Source organism: Leptopilina boulardi, unplaced genomic scaffold (assembly GCF_019393585.1).
Source record: "Leptopilina boulardi isolate dan_hultmark-lab unplaced genomic scaffold, ZJU_Lbou_2.1 LbouV2_328, whole genome shotgun sequence".
Taxonomy (NCBI): Eukaryota; Metazoa; Arthropoda; class Insecta; order Hymenoptera; family Figitidae; genus Leptopilina; species Leptopilina boulardi.
Window position 1 is genome coordinate 588464 of NW_026137894.1, and position 22815 is coordinate 611278.

Here is a 22815-nt window from a genome sequence, read left to right on the forward strand (position 1 = left end):
TTAAGGAAAAATCAGACAAAGAATCGGAGCAAAACTTACTCCTACTAGGGTAAATGCACTAATTGCGGCGAGATTCGAGTCAAAACACCTTTGAAATAGAAAATTCGACATTTCTATTGTATAAACTCAATTTAAGACTTATTAAACTTAAAGCTTATGTTATTAAGATATTAAAAAAAAATTTTAACTCTATAAAAATCGATTATTTAAACAAATATGAGAAATTAAAACTAATACCGTAATTTTCTATTGCGGCGAGTTTGTATCAGTTATTTCGGTGTATCAATTTCGGTGACCAAAATTACGTGTATTTTGAAGATACTTTGCCCGCCGAAATTGAAGCCAATGGAAATCTTAAAAATGTTTCAATTGCGGCGCGGAAAAAAATTTGATCTCAAATAATTAAATTAATAATTGTTTAAATGTACATCTTTATAAGTATTTGTATCAAAAAAAGATTGAAATAATTTTTTTTAATCATTTGGCAACAGTTATATTAAATATAATAGTAATAATAGTTATTTTTTATGAACGCGCCGTAATTGGTGCACTCGCCGTAATTAGTACACTTACCCTATGTGTATTTTTGTATTTTTAAAGAAAAAAATGATTTAAATTTTAAAAAACCTTGGGTGAAATTTTAAATAATACAATTTTTAAAATTTTTAACAATTCGAAATTGCATTTAAATCATAATTAAAAGTTTTTATGCATAGGCAACGATTAAGGTAACATATTAAAAATAATGTTTTTAGGTTATGTTACCTACATCGTTTTCTATGCATAAATAATTTTTAATTTTGATTTAAATGCACATTCTAATTGTTTAAAAAATTTTTAATTTAAGTTATTTAAAATTTCACCCAAGCTTTCAAAAAAAAAATTTTTAATTTAAATTATTTAAAATTTCACCCAAGTTTTTCTTTAAAATTACAAAAATTTACAGTTGGAATAACTTTTGTTCCGATTCTTTGTCTGATTTTTTTCGTAAATGAATTTTATTTGGAAACAAAAAAAAGTATCAATTTAAAAAGATTATTATAAATTTTTTTTGAAAGATAACGAAAAATTTGTAGAATGAAATGAATGCATCGATCCTGTTATAATATCCACTAATAACTTATCTACAAATTTCAACATGATTTGCCTTACATATATATATATATAAATCCTTGAAATTTTGTGAATAATTTTCTCAGCTCACTTGTACTATTTTGTTTAGTATAAAATTAAAGCATTTTACCTTGAGTAAGATCAATGCCATTAAACTTGACATTTGAATCTTATCAAGAACTATCCTCTCCATATGTTCTGCCTCTATGTCTATCTCTAAATTTGTTAATATTCTCCTTTACTGCACAGCAGAGTATCTCTTGCTTCTTCCATTTTGAAAATTGTTTCCAATTTTCTTTTTTTAAAAAAGATAAAAATCTTTGGTAATTTATGTCATTTTATGCTATAAAGCTTTAATAATTTTATAAAAAAAAAAAATAATATGATTCAAATAATCCGTTACTTGAGTATTATCAAATAAATATTTATTAGAAATGTGCGAATACTTCAAATTCGAATTAAAAAAGTTCGAAATCAAATTTCTCATATTTATTTCTATTAAATAATTATTATTTGAGTCAATTAAAATGTATTTATTTTAAACACAGAAATTATTATTTAAGTCAATTAAAATCTTTATTTTTTTAAATGGTTTTTATTTTAAATATATAGAAATTATTGATTCGAATATATAGTTTATTTAATTTAAATAAATATTATTTGTTCCAAAAAAAAATATTTATTCGATAATAGCCAAGTAACCGTTTATTTGAACTAAATAAATTACTTTTTCGGTTTTATTAAATAAATATATTATGTTAGCAGTTTAGTTTTTATTGAAAAATTTTTAAAAATTGCTGTAATTTAATTCAACAATTTAAATTGAAAATATATAGTATTTTATTGTTAAATAAAAAAAAAAATTAAATTTTTTACAGAAAAAATTTAACATCTATATAGGTATAGATATTTTACTAAGGCAATTGTTATACGCTATCTTTTAATATCTAACAATTTTAGTTGAAAGGCAATAATATTTACACGTTTTTGAAATAAAGTGAGGCATAAATGTTCAATAAAATGTACGCTAATAAAATTCATGAGAGCAAAAGTAAAAAAAAAAAAAAAAAACCTGTATTTATAGATCGCTATAAAATTCTTTGTATCTTAAAGTGAAATTTTAATAAGCTATTATTTATCTGATTCAAGAATTCAAAATGGCGTCCCTCATATTTTCTTTTGAGAAAAGCATATCTGATATATAAATTTTTAAAATCCATAAATGAAGAAAAAAAAATTTTTTTGATGGCAAAAGAATAAATTTACATATTATGCTATAGGTAGAAATAAAAAAGTTTCAACGGATTATGATGAGTTTTAAGAAAACAATATTTATGTGTTATAAACATTAAATGATATAATTAAATGATATATGAACATCAAATAATATAAACATTCAATAAATGATATGTAAGAGCAATTATTGTTAACGTAAGGCACTCATCATTTTTTTTTCTCTCTATGGAAATAAAAGAACTGCGGGTGATTCTCCGCGTAGCGTACAATTTAGTTATTGCTATTATTAACAATTTTTTTTTTTAATAATTTAACAAAAATTAAATTATAATCAAAGAGGTTTCGTATTTACGGCATTTATACTATGCTAAATTAAAACAACTATACTTTATTTCACAGAAAATATGAATAATTATTGAATTTATTATAAAATATGTGAAGGCTTCACCGCATGACGATTCTATGATTCCCTGTAAAAAGGGAATTAAAGGTGTAAAAATAAAAAAATCAATCATGAAATTAGTTTCTTCCGTAATGAATCTACTTGGGGAAGTTAATTATTGATTCTGTTAAAGTATAACTAAGTTTTATTTGGATTTTTATGAAATAATTCAGTTTTATTAAAAAGATTCCCCATGACGCACAAAACTAGGGACAAGAATTAACATTAAAAAAAAATTTAATAAACAATTTTTTTTTCTCAATTCTATAAACTTGGACAATAAAAAAAGTTAATAATAATTATTATTATTATATATTGCTAAAAGTATTAATTTTTGTTTCGTAAATGACACTGGAGACAGGCTTCACCATGACGATTTGGTACTTTAGTTTGTATTTCAAAAATAATACCTGTGCCATTCAATGAGTTTTTTTTTGTCAATTTTCGGAGTAACCTCACCAAATTAAATGAAATATTTTTTTAATAATATAAAGGACGAATATAATTACTTTTTAAGTAAAAACAATTGTTTATTTAAAAGATACAACAATAAATAAAAAAAATTCACTTTTTTTCTGCACCATCAAATAAATTAGTTTAAAGATAAAAAATTTCCTTATTTTTCAAGTTTTAATACCGCAAAACAAAAAATTAAACACTTCGAAATAGTTAACTCACAAATTTTGAAACAATTTTTATCTTTTTTGTATTTTATTTACTGTTAAACGTCTGCTGTAGCTGCGCGCGACGTTCGTAAGTTGTCGCTCTCGTTATTGAGCAATGAGCAGAAAATCTCATTACGCTAGCGTATTTAGTAAAAAGCAGGTTATATGAAAAGTGAGGTTATGTTGTCATGAACAAAACGTAAACATTTTTGGTTATCACATTGAAAGGTTTTTAATTACCTACTTTGCAGTAAAAAATCATAAAAAAATGTTTAAGTTTCGCTAAATGACAACATAACCTCACTTTTCACACAACATGCTTTCTACTACGCTAATGTAATAAGGTGCTGTTCAATAAAGAGAGTGACATACTTCCGACCGTCGCGCGCATCGATATCTGTAAATAAAGTAAATAAAATTCAAAAAAGAAAACAAAAAATTGTGGATTAACTATTTCGACCTTAGAAGCAAAAAACTATATAGGTTATATTTTGTTATTTTAAAATGAAAATACACATAGAGGATTAAATTTTAATGCAAACCAATGATATTTAAGTCTTTTCTATATATTCAAAATAATCAATAAAATCTGATTTTGATGTTGCAAAAACGAAAAAACAACTTTTAATCAAGGTAAAACTGTCTTAAACATAACCTATAATTCATTCGCTTCTAAGGTACCTTTCTTCGCGACGCGTCACATATTAGTTTGACATATTCTTACCCCCACAGCACTGAAACTGTCCTAAAGATTTCCTAAAGATTTATTTGAAATGTTCAGAATATTTAATTGCAATGTTTAGTGAAAATTCTGTAAAGATTTAAATGTCCTGATTAAATAAATATTCAGTAAAGTTTCGCGCTAAACTTATTCATTTATTCAAGTGCGACATTTAAATCTTTACACAATTTTCACTAAAAATTGCAATTAAATATTCCGAATATTTCAAATAAATCTTTAGAAAATCTTTAGAAAAGTTTCAGTGCTGTGAGGGTAGTAATTTTCTAAGTTTTTTGATACAACTAATTCGATACAAAAGAATAAATTAGCTTCAAACATTAATAATTTAAAAATTTTTAATTTTAACCTAAAAATTCACATTTTATTCTACAAACACAGTAAACTTGGTTGTATCTTTTTCTATTGCAACGTTTTGATGCACATAAGTTATATCAAAAAGAGATCGTTTTGTGTATCATTTATAGAAATGATACACGAAACGATCTCATTTTTTGATGCAAAAAATTGAATCAATTTATATCAATCATGGCCGAATTGAATCAACTCAAAATTAAACGAATTTTTTTCAGATATTTTGGTAATAGTACAATTGCGGAGACCATTTCACTATTTAATTTGAAAATGAAAATAACAGAAAATCAAAGACAATGTGCAATTCGATAATTAAAAAGTGACAGCTTATAAACATAACCTAAAATGCATGAGAAAAAATTTGTCGATAAAATCAATATAGCCGAGCTTTTTAGAAGGTAGATGGCAGTTTTGCTTTTTATAAAAACGATTCAGAAAAAATTTAAAGAAAGAAAATAGATGAGTGCTGCCATCTACCTTCTAAAAAGCTCGGCTATATTGATTTTATCGACAAATTTTTTCTCATGCATTTTAGGTTATGTTTATAAGCTGTCACTTTTTAATTATCGAATTGCACATTGTCTTTGATTTTCTGTTATTTTCATTTTCAAATTAAATAGTGAAATGGTCTCCGCAATTGTACTATTACCAAAATATCTGAAAAAAATTCGTTTAATTTTGAGTCGATCAATTCGGCCATGATTGATATAAATTGATTCAATTTTTTGCATCAAAAAATGAGACCGTTTCGTGTATCATTTCTATAAATGATACACAAAACGATCTCTTTTTGATATAACTTATGTGCATCAAAACGTTGCAAAGATTTGATGCAATTTTTGGTCTCAATTTGATACTTTTAGAAAAACTGTGAAATAAATACATTTTTTGCAAGTCCTGCTGTTGTGGTAATTTTTTCCTTAAAGAATAATAGTATAACCTTAAATTTTTAAGTCATAATATTAAAATTTAAATAACTCATGAAGTTTTAAGTAAAAACACGCAATTTTTCGTTTTTATTTTTCACAATTTTCTTTAACTAACATGAGCCAAAAATTTTGAACGTTCAAATGAACAAAATTTTTTTTCGAAACTTTTTTAAGTACGAATTTTATTACAAAATATTGTTTTAAATATCTAAAAAGAAGTTATTAATTTAATATTTCTTTAATTTACTGTTTTATTTTACATTGACATTATAATTTTTAATAATTTATAGATTGAAAAAAATATTTTGTTCATTTGAACGTTCAGAACTTTTGACTCATTAACTAACTTTAAATAAATTAATCCCTGTAAAGCTAAATAAATTTAAAAAAAACGTATCATAAGCTACCTCAGATTAAATTTTTGGGCAAAAATATTCAATACCGATTGTACAATACACGTTTGAATACGTGGGGTCCAACAGACCCGTTTTGTGCCATTTATGTTCGAATGCGAAATTTTGCCAGTTAAGGGTTAAAGCTTGAAAATACGGACAATTTTGATCTTTAAACCAATTCATTTGGTGGTAAAGAAAAAAGAGTGAATTTTTTAAAATTATTTATTCTATCTTTTAAACAATTATTTTTACATTTTCGACCTTTATATTAATAAATATTATTATTTTTAAAAAATATTTTATTTAATTTAGTGAGGTTACTTCGAAAAGTAATAAAAAAAAGAACTCATGGAATGGCACAGGTATTTAATTTTATAAATTAAAGTGGCTATAGTCTTTTGTTTGTAAACACTAAAGTTTCTTTTTTACGTTGAATTCATTACAATATGTACAATTTATTTCTTTAAAAAAAAAAACACAAGGGACATAGAATTGTACGCTTCGTGGAGAATCACCTATATATATATATATATATATATATATATATATATATACGTTAAGGATAGAAAATGGGAGAGAGAGAGAGAAGTGGACCGTCGCGACGAAACACGGATTCATGAACGCGATCGCCGAGCCAAATGTAGTTGGCCGAACGGCCAAATGAGTTTGTTTGTGTCTATTATTACACTCCAGCCAGCCGTGAGCCATGTGAGCCACGAGGACTACGAGTCATGAGCTACAATCCCGTTGTAAATGTCTCAGTCACTCAAAAGCAAAATTGTGGTAACGCCAAATTTACGTGTATGTACACACAATATTTCTAGTATTGGCTATACTATTATATCCAACCTCTCTAACTAGACAGATATGCGCAAAATTTTTGCAAAAATATATATCTTCCAAATATTTTCTCCCACTTTCCATACTATATTTCCGGCATTAATACCACGTGTATATAAATATAATAACATTTTTGGTATTGATATTTGGCAAAAAAAAAAAATAATTTTAAATGTCAAATGATCATTTGCGCATTCCTTTCCACTAAATTCTTTTATTAATTACTACACGCAATTTTTGGCAGCTACTATTTCTCTACAATTTTCTTGAAATTTTGAAGAAAAAAAAAACATATTTATTAACTGTGGCAAAAATTTTGGAAACCTCTTGCAATGCTTCCTTGGGAATTTCTCTTTATGCAACTTTTGTTGTTTTAAAAAAAAAAAATTCGAATTTAACGGAATTTTAATTTGGCATAATTCTTATTCGATAGACAACGTTTTATTATGAGCGAAAAATACCAGAAGGTCAAATTCGTAATTTTGATTAATTATAAACCTCAAAAATCATACGAGTAGTTGATTATTATTACTAAAATAATAATAGGGCAAAAATTAAAAAAAAAAATTCGGTAAATTATTATTTAAAATATTTTTGCATAATTAAAAAAACAGGAATTTTTTTAACTTATTGGGGCGCATGATTATCATATAAATGCGTCAAAAGTTAGAATTTTCATTTTAAGTAATTTTATTTTACATTAAATTATCTTCAGATTAATTTTCATTTTTGGAATTATCATTTTGCGACACTGAATTTCTTTTTAAACAAATTTTTACTAAAAAATTAAATTTTTCAATTTGATTTTTAGGTATGAGCCAAAATTTCTGAACGTTCAAATGAACGAAATATTTTTTTCAATCTATAAATTATTAAAAATTATGATGACCATGTAGAATAAAACAGTAAATTAAACAATTATTAAATTAATAACTTCTTTTTAGATATTTACAACAATATTTTGTAATAAAATTCGTACATAAAGAAGTTGCAAAAAAAATTTCGTTCATTTGAACGTTCAAAACTTTTGGCAGATTTTCAGGTATCGAATTTTTAGTTGACACAATTTTTCTTTACCCAACTGTTTATTCAATGAAATCTAATTTAACGAAATTTTAATTTATAACAATTCTCAATCAACTGAATTTTATGTGATTTGAATTTTAAAATTCCAAAATTTTCAATTCACCGAATCATTATTTATCAGAACTTTTAAATGCACCAATTGTTATTTGGTAGAAAATTTTTACGCCCAATTTTTTTTTTATAGAAAAAAATATTTCGGCGTACAGTATTTAAAATTGACCAGTAACAATTTTTTTCGATAATTTCTCTTTCTATTCAGTTATTTGCAATATTGGAAAAATAAAAATCATTTCTATCAACTAACAATTCGTATAAACCAAAAAAATTTGGTCAATTTAAAAATCGAATCACTTAAAATTCAGTTGAACAAAAATTATGTTAAATTAAAATTCGGTTAAATTAGAATTCTTTAAAGTAAAAAGTTGAATAAAGAAAAATTCTGTAAAATAAAAATTCGTTACCTAAAAATTCTGTTAAGAAAAACTCGGTTAAAAATGAAACTCTGTTAAATGAAAATTTGAAAAATAAAAATTCGATTATCGAATAATCATATTTAATAACATTCTTTAAAATGAAAATTCTAATTAATGATTTTTACGATATAATCATGCATTCCGTTGCCTCATGGAAAATAAGGGGAAAAAAAGTTTGTGCTATTTAGAAATTTGGGTTTTCCACAAACTGCTTCACACAACATAACCTTAAATTCCTAACAAGCACCTGTAGTTTATTTTTATTATTTTTAATTATAAAATTTGAATTTGACATATGAGAAATTAATTTTCTTTAATCAAAGATAAAACACAAATGTAATTATGAGAAATAATTTCTTTTTAATTATCTTGTTTTATTAAAAATTAATTTTCCATTCTAATTTCATATGCAAACAGTAAAGTAATTATATCTATATAGTTAATATACAGTTTTACATTTTGTCATTGAAAATTAATTCCCTATACCATTTTTATTTGTTTAAATAAGCACAAATTTAAGTTAAACACAGTTTTGGTTATAGAAATTTGAGGTTATGTTATGAAACAGTTTTGTGACAAAACCAAACACATTATAGTAATGAGTACAAATTTTTTTTCTGTAAATGACCTTTTTATCTTCTTTTGCTTCTATATTGGTCTTTATTATATTATTTTTTACCCATTTTCAAATGGAAAGAACAAAAATTGCATAAAATACATGGGAAATATTCTTAAATAGACGCCAAAAAGAAATTCTTAAATTTATAGAATTTCCTTTTTTTCGGGTGTAAAAAAAATGAAAGAATTAAAAATTTTTAGGTAGAAAAATAAATTGCATGTAATTATTATATATTTATAAAAAATATATCTCTAACCTTAGTCTCCAACGGATGTATCGTATATACTTCAACAAATGAGATTTTCAAAAACACGCGCGATTTAAAAAATTTTCGATCACTCTCGAAATCACGTTTATAATAATAATTAAAAAACAATATATATATATCTTTTTCTTTTTAATTTAAGCAATAGCGATTTTAAGAATTTCGAACACTCCCGAAGTAAAAAGAAACTTCTAAAATAAAAAAAAATTAATTTTAAAATTGCGACACGATCACATCTAAAGAGGTCAATACACAAATTGCAACTAATTGACTTTTATTATTTTTGGGATTTTCCTTCCTCATTGTTGTGACCTGCGGCTTAAGGTAACCATTGTAGTTCAAAATGTAAACATACCGCTCGGGATGCAGGTATAATTTCAAAATCGCTTTGACACCTGTTTGAGGGGAACATGAATTTTCTATTTTTAGGCGAATTTTCATTTTTTGAATTAGCATTTTACTGAATTTCTCGAGTTCTTTTTAAACCAACTTTTACAGATTTTTTAACTGTCCAATTTCTCTTTTTTTTGGCAGAATTTTTATTTTACAGAATTTATTTTTATCAAAACCGAATGTTAATTTAGCAGAATTCTCATTGGACATAATTTTAAGTGATTTAAATTTTTAAATGCCAAAATTTCCAATTCAGCGAATCTTCCATTTGTCCGAAATTGCAAATGACCGAACAAAAAATAGGCAGAAAAATTTTGGCGCGAATTTTAAAATTAATCAATTACAATTTTGTGGATTTCTGATTGGTGGATTTTAAAAATCGTGCAAAAATTTTTCTGTCCATTTTTTGTTCGGTCATTTGCAATTTCGGACAAATGAAAATTCGGCGTTTTAAGAATTTTATCAAATATAAATTCCGACAAATGGAAAATTCAAAGAATTTGAAATTTTGGCATTTAAAAATTTAAATCACTTAAAATTTTTTTTTGAATGAAAATTCTGCTAAATTAATTATTCGGTTAAATTCAATTTTTTTAAAACAAAAATCATTAGAAAAAAGAATTCTGTTAAATAAAAATTCGATAACTAAAAATTTTGTTAAGTAAAAATTAGTATAAAAAGAAATTCTGTTAAATGCTAAAAATTCAAAAATGAAAATTCGTCTAAAAAATAATTAGATATATATCTAATAAAATTCTGTAAAATGAAAATTATAACTTTTGACTTTCATGGGATAATCTTAAAAAAAAATTTACTGTCACATTTTTTAAAAATTTTTGTTCTATTATTATTATTTTGGTTATTCGTAGATTTTTGAAATTTATAATAGTAAAAATTACGAATTCGACATTCTGATTTTTTTTTTCGTTCATAATCATAAAACGTATTTTTATCTCGAAGTTTTGAAAATAGTTTTTATTTCTGAGTTCCTCGTTTGCTTTAAAAGATAATATAACTTGGATATTCTGAAATTTCACATTAAAGATTTCCTGTTTCTTTGCCATGAGAAAAATGCAAATTCCAGTACAATCTGAGAAAAAAAAAGAACAAAAATAAAAATTTATTTTTACTTTTTTGTTATAATTGCAGAAACCATTGGGATACGAATATTGATAATATTATACGTCTTTTTTTAAAATTAATTTTCATCATAATTATATTAGTTTTTTGAAAATTTTTCTCTATTTCTAAATCGAAAATATAAAATTTTTTTTCCAGTTACATGATTCTATTTATCTAGAAACATAACATGTATGAGCATTAAATGTGTATTTCCAAACGTACAATATCAGAGGAAAATAAAAATTATCTCTAAAAAAAACTATAATCGTAAAAAACAAATTTTATTTTCGAGAAATAAATTTTTGATATATAGAAACGATTAGAGGGAAAATACTATAATAAATTTTTTAATGTAACGAAAACAAACTTGTAACTACTTGAGTGAATTTTAAATTAAATTTTGAATACATTTTTTTTCAATAAAAATAGAAGACAATTTAAATAATTTAAATATTCATAAGAAAATACGTAAAGTGATAATGCCATATCATGTTGCAAGAAAAAACAAAAAGGAAAAAAATTAAAGTATAAATATTCGAATAGATATTTGAATTTTAAAAACTGGCCCTTCTTCAATTACAATATTTCATCATAACATTAGAAAAACAAAAAATTATATGTTTCGCCTATTTTCTATTAATAATTTACAAAAATCTAGTTTAAAACCGGTTAATATCGAGTAAAAACTAAAATCAAACTCTTCTCATTTTACACATAAATTAAATTAAAATCAACAAAAAAAAAAATTGTTTATGAATATCAAAAATTGTTCGTTTTTTCTTAAAATAAAAAAGTTATTCAATTTAGATGAAAAAAGTGTAAAAGAAAAAGAATTAAAAAAAAATGTTTATGGAAGAATTTAAGTTTAAAAAAAAATGATATTTAAAATATTTTAAAAACAGGTCAAGTAATATGCAACAAATCAAATAAAAACATTTGACAATACGCGTCAAATATTTTGAAATATTAGTCAATGTTTCTATATATTAAACTGTCGAATTTTTTGAAAAAAAAAATTTGAGCCCTGTGAATATCACTGCAGTCAGTTTATGATCAATTGACTTGTGGTTTGGAATATAAATGCAAAAGAATACTAAGAATATAAATCATTCCAGTTTTTACACCAGATTTTAAAATAAAAAATACTTCATTTATTTCTTCTTTTTTTTAGAATATTTACACTCGTTAAATTTAGATATTTATTAATAAAAATTGCCATATAAATAATACCTATGAATATTAGGTACAATATTTATTCCCCTTTTAATTAATAAATTAATAGATTTTTAATTTATAAAAAGAAATAATATTACATATGGAATTTGTTCGATTTTTTCTTCAATATTTTAAATATGTAGTAAAAAATAACGTATCTATAACGGAAGCATTTAAAAAATTGAAATTAAATTTTAAATGTGACTTTTTAAAACCGAAGTGATCGATTTAAATTTTTTTTTTTTTTTTAATTTCAGTTTTTGTTAAATAAGAAATTTTTTCTCATTTATGCGAAAGTGGTGTTTTGTGTCATTAAAATACTGTTTACAATTTTTCAGCTACATGCAAAGATTTACATTATGTTTTGACTGTAAATATTATTTTAACTGCAAGAAAACACCACTTTCGTATAAACAGGAAAAAGTTACTTATTTATCAGAGACTGAACTAAAAAAAAAAGAAAATTTCAAAAAATCAATCATTTCGGTTTTGAAAAAAGTCAAATTTTTGAATTTAATTTCAATATTTTAAATGCTTCCGTTGTAGTTACGATATTTTTTTTTTACTAAATATTTAGAATGTTGTTCAAATTATTTTTTGAGAGAATTTCTATTAAACCGTTTTTCTACACCGAAAAAAAAATTCTCTTGTTTCAAGAGGATGCCTCTTATTTCAATGCATATTTTCCTCTAGTATATGCTGCAAAAAGGATGTCCTCTAGGTTTAAGAGGATTGTCCTCTATGTAAAATCATTCCTCTTAATTTAAGAGGATACTCTTATTTTAAGAGGAAAATATCATCTTAAAAAGAATTCTGAAATAATATAAAAATGCAATCATCTAATTTGTATGTTATAGATATAATCTATAAAATTAAAAGGAATAAAATTTGTTATTCCATGATTTACATCTATTTGAGTATATAAATAAATTGAAATTGATTTTAATTTTTTTGAATAAATCAACTAAATCTATTTTTAATAATATTTTTATGCACAAAACATATAATTCATTAAATTTGAAAATTTATTTTAAATAAATTTTCAAATAAAATTAAAATAAATAAAAATCGTAATAAAATAAATTTTTAAATAGCATAACGTAAATGATATGACGCAATCATCTTTGCGCATGAGCGACTTTCTATGGGAAATCCTCTTATAATTTAGAGGAATATTCTTAAACATAGAAGATTATTCTAAATTCTAAGAGTATTATTTTTATTCTAAAAAGATTATTCTGAATATAAGAGGAATGCTCTAGAATAGTCCTTTTGTTTCGATCCTCTTGAAATTAGAGGAAAATATTCTCATTTAAAGAGTAATACTCTTGTTTTTAAAATAAAATTCAAAAGGATTCTGTAAGAGAAATTTTCCTCTGAATACAAGAATATTTTTTTTTCGGTGTATGTTAAATGAAAATTTAAACAAATATAAATTCGTTGAAGTAAATGTTTGGTTATATAAAAAATTCTGTAATATATAAAATCGGTTTAATGGAAATTCTGTCAAATAATAATTCTATAACAAATAAAATAAAATATTTTATAAATTTTATAGCATATATGCTTTTGAATCAATAATTTTCATACCTTTGGCAGAAATGCTGTTGATTCAATAGCATATATTTTTCTCAGTGTATCTAATTTCGCTATTCAACAAATTTTCCTTAAATATTAAAAGAATTTTTTTTTTTGGCAATTATTTTTTCTTAGTGTATAAAATTTGATAATTTTGAAAATAGATAAAGTTATGACAATAGTTTTATAATAATAATAATAATTTTTTATTTTTGACAAATATTTTTCAGTCGGGCCTTCTCCAGAGCACGAGTTTGCCATGCGTTCGCACATGTAATCACGTGTGTAAGAAACTATACACTATATTGTATTTATATATGCATCGTGGGGGGATTGTCCGCATTAAATGGAAATTTTTTCATACAACTTCCTTTTCTAGGAGCACTCCCGCGTCTTAGAAGACTATTTTTGCTATTTGTTAAATTTTTCTTTCAGTTTTAGTTACACAATCGAAAAAACTATTTAACTGCTATATTTATGAAGAAAAAATTTTGACTTTTTAAAAACGTTTTCTTTAAATTTTGAAGAATTTTTTTTTTATGTTTATTTTAAATGTGGTAAAAATTTCACAACCTAGAAGCTAGAAGACAAGATACATATTTATATTTTGAAATTTTCAACTTTTAACATAATCACATGTGTAAAAATTGTACAATTTTTTTGTTTTTAGTATACTGACATTTTTAACACTGGTACTGAATATTGTAAAGGAATACTTCTTCAAAATTTGAAGTTAATTTAGATGAAATTTGATATTTTTAAGAATAGTATCCAGAGAACGTATCTTTAAATTTTAAATATTCTGTTAAGTATTTCTTTTAAAACTTTTGTTTTTGAACTACAATTATGCCAAAAAATTAAAAAATAAAATATGTTTTGATATATAATAATTATAACAGCATTTCTGTTAAAAGTATAAAAAATATTGTTTCAAAAGCATATGCTATAGAGTTCCATAGCATATATGCTTTTGAATCAATATAATTTTTATATCTTTGGCGAAAATACTATAGATTTTTAGTTTATTATAAATAATTACATTTTTCTAAAATAAAATTTACATTAAAAAACCTTCTCTTTGCGATCGTCTTTTCTAAACGATGGAACGGTTTGAAATAGAATGTCCCACGTGTTTATTATCGAATTTCAACAAATTATTACCGCATTTGATTTTAGAGACATTTAATTTCTACCCACATAGCACAAGTAATTTCTTGAACATTTCCTAAAATAGTTATAGTTATTAGATTAATGTTGTAGTTAAGTATTTATAGGTTATAGGTTATAGTTTTGAAGTGACTAAAATAACTACATAATTCTATACAAACTGGATTAAATATAGTATTTTGTCTCTTAAAAATTGTACCTTTATATACATATAGTCAGAATTTCTAAATAAATATATATTATTTTGAAAAAATTGCAAATAATTTACACCTATATTTACATAAACGTTTTGCATACATTGGCTTTACATCTTACAGGTATATATGGTACTAAGAAAAATGGATTATGTAAATTGAAAAATATAAATTACAAACTATGTGGGAAAAACAATTTAAATTATACTGCTAATTATCTCATTATCTAGATTATAAACACTATTAGATCATTCAATTTCTAAATCATTATCATTATAAATCTCAGCTTTTATAAATTATTATTATTATAGCTATTATATTCTTAAATATAAAATATAATATATACAATATTTAAAAAATATTTTTAGAATTCATTTTTCTTGATAAAATTATTAAAAATTAAACAGAAATTACAAATTATGTATCTTGAATATTAGTTTTTATAAAAGAATTTCGTAACTTAAAGCTTAAAGCAAACGTTTTCGTAACTAATGCACGGACTTTCGTTAGTGCTTTTATTTTATCAAAAAAAAAATAATTAAATATTTGACATATTTATTGTCTATTAGTACTTAAATTTTAACATTAATTTTTAAAAAAAATTAACATTAATTTTACATAATTATTGATTAAAAATTTAATGGAACATAAAGTTAACTAAAATATTGCAAATATATTTATAAAATTTGCTAGGTAGTAAACTAAATAATACTCAAAATTTTTCCTTAACTTTTACTTTCATGTAAAAAGATTTTTCAAAAAGTGCCCATTAAAATTTTCAGTAGAAATTTCACCCGGAAATTTCATAGAAATTCGACAAAATTCCAATGGAATTTTACGAAATAATTTCGTAAAATCGTGAATTTAGTAATTTTACAATTTCTTAACAAAAGTAACTAAATATAAATATAAATTTAAAAATTTACAACTGTAAATTTAAATTAAATAACTGGTATAATTTCTGCACTTTTTTTTTGAAAAACTAGCAAAAAAAAACTCTTTTTTATGAGTACAAAATTTCTTTATATTGACTTTTATTAATACTTCTATTCAGAAACTTAAAATACTTCTGATAAACATTACTTAACAGTTTTTCTATACAAGTATTATATGGTCAACTGTAAATGAACAAAATACTAAATTTCACATTTTTACTCATAAATTCTTTATTTAATTAATAAAAAAAAAGTTCAGAAATGATTTCAGTTATATTGCTCTTGAAAATTTAAAGTTACTTTTGTATAAACATTACAAATATAACTATAAATTCGCGTTTTCCCACAAAGTTCTACGTATGAAATTTTTTCATATAACATTCCATGGAAATTTGTTGGAATTTTAATGGAAATTCCAATTGACACTTTGCGATGAATTTTTTTACCTGCGGGAGGCTTCTGTACTCTCTAAATCTGAATAAGTGAAATTTCACTTAGAATGTTTCAAAAGTCTTCCACGTAGAAAAATAAGTGTATATGGGCAAATCCACGAAACTTTTAACTTTCAAGAAAAAAAAATTTCTTTTTTTAATTTGCAGTCACATTGATGTCACTTTGTATACACGTTTAAGTACATTTTAGCACTACAAATTCATATGCGTGATTCATTTTTAGCTCACGCCGTCAATGTTTAACTCTTTAAACTCTTTAATGTTAATAAATTACATATAAAATTGAAAAATTCTACTTTTTTTATTTCTGATATCGGAGTGGTTTTCAAAGTATTTTCGTCCTCTGAACACGATTCTGGCACCCAATTTTGCTTAGCACGTCATGATTTTGAGAAAAGAGGGGGTAAAGACTCTAAAAAAGTGTTTTCAGCATATTCTTAACTTAATAAAATTTATTTCACTCAAAATTCTTAAGCGGCGTTTTTGTGTTCAAATATATGTATAAAAATGTTTCGATCACACCATAGATTGACCTGTTTAAAGCAAAAATGCAGTTGTGCCTTTCAAAAATGTATAAATTTAAATGAAATCACGATTTTTATTATCATCTTTAAATTGTTGCCACAGGAATACAATTAGAGGCACATCATTGAAAAAGGTCTTAAAAGTTCTGTTTTTTCATCACCTTTTAAGAAATGCATTGAACTTTTATTTTTATCCAACGCCGTAATTGATATTTTCATAAGAAGACGTTCAATTGAATTTTTTTAAAAAGTGCTATCACTCAATCAAACCTTCGTATTTTTAGTTTTAGTGGTGGCACACTAATGGGATAGTGAAAATTTTTTGACAAAATATATGTCTGTTAGATATTTCCATAGTAGCTGAAATGATATTTTACACGCCGCAAAAATAAAAACGTTAAGAATATAAACTTTTTCAAGAAATTCAAATGAAATTTAAGCATTTGTTCACTTTTTAAACTTATAAAACTAATTGTCAAATAAATATTTTGTTCTAATACTGTACATAAGTGTTCCTTTGTATATAATTTAGCAAAAAAAATGATACCCAAAGTTTTAATTAAAAATAATTCAGATTTTTAAGTGTTCGATTCAAGAATCACAAAAAAGTTAAAAGTTTCGTGGATTTGCCCATATGCACTTAAAAATAAGTGATTTTCACTCAAAAATAAGTGAAGTTTCACGTTTTTCCTACGTGGAAGACATTCTAAGTGAAATTTTACTTAATCAAATTTAGAAAGTATAACGAAATGTAATTTACACTAACGTGACCCTCATTTATCCACAAGTAAAAACCAAAAGTTTTGAACGTTCATATAAACGAAATTTGTTTTGCTACTTCTTTAAGTACGAATTTTATTACAAAATATTGTTTAAAATATCTAAAAAGAAGTTATTAATTTAATAATTGTTTAATTTACTGTTTTATTTTACATTGCCATTAGAATTTTTAATAATTTATAGATTGAAAAAAATATTTCGTTCATATGAACGTTGAGAACCTTCGGCTCATCTGCAATTTTGAATTTTGAAAATCAGATTCGTAATCAGCGACCCCAAAAACCCTCAGATACCAAGTTCCCAAAAAGTGTAACAATTTTTTGAAAATTCGATCCGACATTTTGAATTTTGAAAATTTGACCTCAGATTTGTAATTAGATACCCCAATAACTTTTATATATACAACTTTTTTTGGAAATTAGATTGACTAATGTTTGAGTTAATATTTTTAAGCACTTTTAGGGCTTTTGAACAACTTCAAGGTGTTGTTTTAACGCTTAAATCTTCTTCTTTGCTGATATAAAAAAATACGTACACGGAGAAAAATGCAAAAACGAATAAAGTAACTTTTACTACTTTAAAAGTAAAATCGGAATTGTCCGCAGTCTCTGCGCATTTCTGGCAATTTTTACTCCAGAAATAGTAAAATTTACTCCTGAAATAGAAAAAATTATTCCGGAAATATGTATAGTAAATTTTACTATATCTGGAGAGTAAAAATTGGCAGAAATGCGCAGAGACTGCGGACAGTTCTGGATTTACTTTTAAAGTAGTAAAATTTACTTTATTCGTTTTTTCATTTTTCTCTCCGTGTATCAATTATTTTTTCGAGTTCTAAAAATTTGTCAAGTTTGAGCCAAATCGACGTGTCACACTTGAGTAGTATTGTAAGTATTAACTAACACTAACCCTAATTACACTATTAATTATTATTATTAATTACACTGTTTATTAATTTAATGTTACTCCTCTACATTTGAATTAATCCCTTTTTGACTAATACAATAACTGCTCCAATTTGTTCATTAAATTAATTAGTGACCGTTTGGACTAATTCTTAGTCAAAAATGACTAATTGTTACTAGAAAACTACTAATTGATTTAGTAAAGTTACTACTACGATTAGTAAATTTTAATAAATGAATTAGTATAGTTTTCTACTATCATCAATTAGTCATTTTTGACAAAAAAAATTGGTCAAAATGGTTACTAATTCATTTAATCAACGAATCGTATCGAATTAGTCAAAAGTGACTGTTTCAAATTTAGAATCTATTTTTGACAAAACATAAAGGTAAAGAAAAAAAAATCAAAAATAATTTTTTTCAATCTTAACAGACAGCGACGTATCATGTCATTTCAAAGTAAACATTTGACGAACTTCGCATGAATTGAAAATCATAAAAAGATATTTAAAAAGAAAACAGTGTAACTCGTTTACTTTTTTCATATATATATATATATATATATAATCAATGATTTCCTTTTTTTTATCTTCTTGGCTAAATAAATAAGCTTCTTTTTTTTTGCAAACACGCCCAAGCAGACAGGTGACTTGACCTAACCTAACATTCCAACTCCGTAAACATTGGATCCAATAGTATACAGCTAAATGTTTTTTCAGTGTTCTTGTATTGTCAAACGTTTTTCTTTTTTTTTTTTTTTGTTCTGTATTTTGTGTTTAATTCAGGATTATTTTTTTTTCAAATGTACGATTTTCCATATTGTATTATTAATTTCTTTTTTTTTCGAGTCCATAAATTTGCATGTGTCTGTTTCATCACAACTCAGGTATCTTGTTGTTTCAAAGTGTAAAACTATTCTGGCCGCAGTATTCGAACATCTAACAAAGCAGTTAATAAACAAAAGTTTTAATGTAAATCAATACACGTTGTGCTCATGAAAATTAAACTTGTACAAAGTTTAGTTTCCAAACATTAGATTAAGTCTATTAGAAAATTATTTACAAAGTTGGTCAAATTCCTGATATGGTGAAAGTGCATCCATCAAATTTTTGAATGTAGATGCAAATTTTCTACTTTTTCAATGTATACAAGTAAAAAGATGGCGAGAGAGGGTGAACACGGCGCAGAATTGAGTCAAGAAGAATAAGCAAGTTGATGCAGTGGATTGGGTGAAATCCCGCAATAAGGTTAGGGAAACACCTGAAGAAGAAAACGAAGAAGAAGAAGAAGAAGAATAGAAAAGGAGATGTTATTAATAAACAATTGAAACAAATTAATTAATCTTGTTTTAATAAATAGGGTAAATAATTGTTGACAATAGAGAGCAACAAGAACTAGAGAAGAATGAAAAAAAAAAAAAAATTGCTAAAAGAAGCGTGACTAGTCGGGTCGACAGGTCGATAGCAATGGCGCCGCAGCCCTACATGTAGAAAATCAATCCATAACACGGTGAATCTCGTTATCAATTGAATACATTTTCACCGGGTATGCCTCTTTTTCCCTTTTATTCCCCTTTCTTTTCTTCTCTCTCTCTCTCTCTCTCTCTTACTTTCTCACTCTGTCAAGAGAAAAAGAAACGAGGGACACTCTTTAGTTTACGTTTGATTGACATCCGAGGGAAATATAATCTTCAGGAAGTAGTAATGGGGTGATTGTGTACGAGGGGGATGTGTGGGATGAGCTGTCAGTTGCACGAGTAATCACTGACATACCGACTGAGGGCGAAGGAGGGAATAAGAACGAAAAGCAGCAACATTGGGTCGAAGAAAATGTAAAAAAGAATAAGTGGAGAAAAAAATTGTGAGGGGGGGGGGGGGGGTGGGCGATGAAAATGAATGAATTTTTATTATCGCTTACTTTTGATGACCCGTTCCGTTGTGGAGAGTTTTTGGGAATTATTCGAGGTCATGCTGGCACAGGTGGATAAATCGTCGTCGTCGATGATGATGATTATTGCAGAAGGCGCGTCGTACTCTTGTTACACTTTTTTTTTTTTTTTTCGTTGAGTATGTCACTCTATATCACTGTCGCACAAAAGAGGGTCGGTGGAGGACGGTAGTTAAGAAGGTGACACCTTCTTTTGGGGGGAGGGCGATGTTTCCTTTACTTTTTTTTTTTTTCACTAGAGAAAATATGACACGTATTAAACAACAGTGGAAAAACAGAACCGCAGACAACGGTCCGAATTATCGGTTTACAGTGCTGCACATCAGGGGCCGTGGGATACTCTCGGTTCTTGGGGAAAACAACACCCTCCTCCTCCACCACCACCGCCGCCACCACCTCCTCCTCCTCCAGCACCGTCGTAACCGTTGGAAGTCGCCGCCGTTGATGCCTCTCCTTCACACTTCTTTTTCGCGGTTTCGCTCCTCGTCTTTTGTAACCTATCTCTCTCTCTTGTTATATACAATATACACTTCCTTCAAAGATCTTGTGTAGTTCTTCCCTGTCGTGCGCAGGGTACGAAAGCACACTCGCGAATGCTGTTTTTACTATAAGCTCTCGCTCTCTCTCTTTTTCTCTCTTTCTCTATCTTTCTCTTTCTCTCGCTAGCACACGACACACAGATGGCCTTCGAACGCAAATGGCCTGGGCAACTTGGACACAATTGCGTTAAAACACACTACGAGGCACACACCGCGACACCTCAATACTCGGCCACACCGATAAAACTGGCTCACTGACTAAAACTCTACTACAAGATGTCTGCTGCTTTGCTTTGCAGCACGCAGTCAACTGCTACAGCATACAAATGCGCATCATTTGCGCGCACCGATCATTCGAGGGCTCTCCCATTTTCTACACCTCTAGAACAACTTATGCCATCTGCTATCACTAACATGAGACTTTACACATTCATATAATCAATGGTACCGACCATCGTTAAATGTCATTTCTCTATTTTTTTTTTCCTTTATCGATTAATTTCAAAAATAAAAAATGCAATGTCAAATAAAATTGAAAATAAAACTGAAATTGAAATAAAATTCAAGTCATTGTGACTAAATGTGATGGTGAAAGGAGTTTTTTTTATTCTCTGTAAGACTGGTTGCATTTCTTATTTTCTTGCAGTGCTGCCAATTTTTTTCGGGGAATTACTTGCTGAATCAAGGGAAAGTACTGATTCTATAACTTATTTTCTTTTTTATTCAGGTTAAGTTGACGATAATTTTTAACTTCTTTTTCAAAAATTTAAATTATAAAATGATATAATTTCAATTTTTTTTTTTTTATTTTGTCAATATTTCTCGACGAGACGCTTGCTTTTCACCGAACGGTCAATACGTCGAACAGACAAAATGTCGATAAGCCATAACCTCGAAAAGCCAAGACGTCGAACGGTCAAAATGTCGAAAAAACAAGACGTCGAACAGTCAATACATCGAACGGACAAAATATCGATAAGCCAAAATATCGAAATGCCAAAACATCGAACAGCCAATACGTCGAATGGACAAAATGTCGAAAAATTTTATTGACTGAAGTATAATTATAGTTAAGTCAATAAAATTTTTCGACATTTTGTCCATTCGACGTATTGGCTGTTCGATGTTTTGGCTTTTCGATATTTTGTCCGTTCGATGTATTGACTGTTCGACGTCTTAGCTTTTCGACATTTTGACCGTTCGACGTATTGGCTTTTCGATATTTTGTCTGTTCGACGTCTTGGCTTTTCGACATTTTGTCAGTTCAGTTTCAGTTTTTTTTTTGAAGTCATGTTCTTGATAATTAATAATTTATTTATAAATCATAGTATTTAAAAAGTTTTTAATGAAGAAACCCTCTTGATTATATGTCTCAAGAGGCCTACCGTCGGCAGGCGAAAGCTAATAAATAAAACAAATTATAATAAATGGATTTAAAAAAAAAAAACAAATTAAATAACTCACTACTATTTAATTATCCAAACAAATTAACAACCTAATAACAAATTTATGTTAGTTATAGAAAATTAAGGTCAAAATTCAAAAATTTTGAAAAACGAAATTCACTACTGGAAAGAGCATAAAAAAAACCTTCAAAAAACATACCTGCCAAAATTTTTTTTATTGCATTTATAGACAGAAAAAATTCAAATAGTAGGCGGTGTCAGGGAAAACTGATAAAATTGACCAAAAAAAAAAAAAAAAAATTTTTTTATAATAAAAAATCAAAAAATTCTCCCCCAAAATTTTAAAAAAGTCAAAAATTTTTTTGGGGATATTTTACTATCATGTAGGACAACAATTTCCCCAAGTTTCACTTTTTTCGAGAAATCCAATTTGTGACGCGATCTGAAAAAAGGGACCTTAGAAGCAAAAAATTATTGGTTACGTTTGGAAATTTTAAAGTGA

General features: G+C 25.8%; 1 protein-coding gene across 1 annotated transcript in view; it reads right to left on the reverse strand.

Moving 5' to 3' along the window:
• The window catches only part of LOC127285040 (serine/threonine-protein phosphatase 2B catalytic subunit 2-like), a 116643-nt gene extending 95432 nt beyond the window's left edge, over window positions 1-21211 (reverse strand). Inside the window, exon 1 of the mRNA XM_051310823.1 lies at window positions 20339-21211. Coding sequence (XP_051166780.1) covers window positions 20339-20390 — 52 coding nt within the window. The 5' untranslated portion in view covers window positions 20391-21211. The remainder of the gene's footprint in view (window positions 1-20338) is intronic.
• Window positions 21212-22815: the final 1604 nt, after the last annotated feature.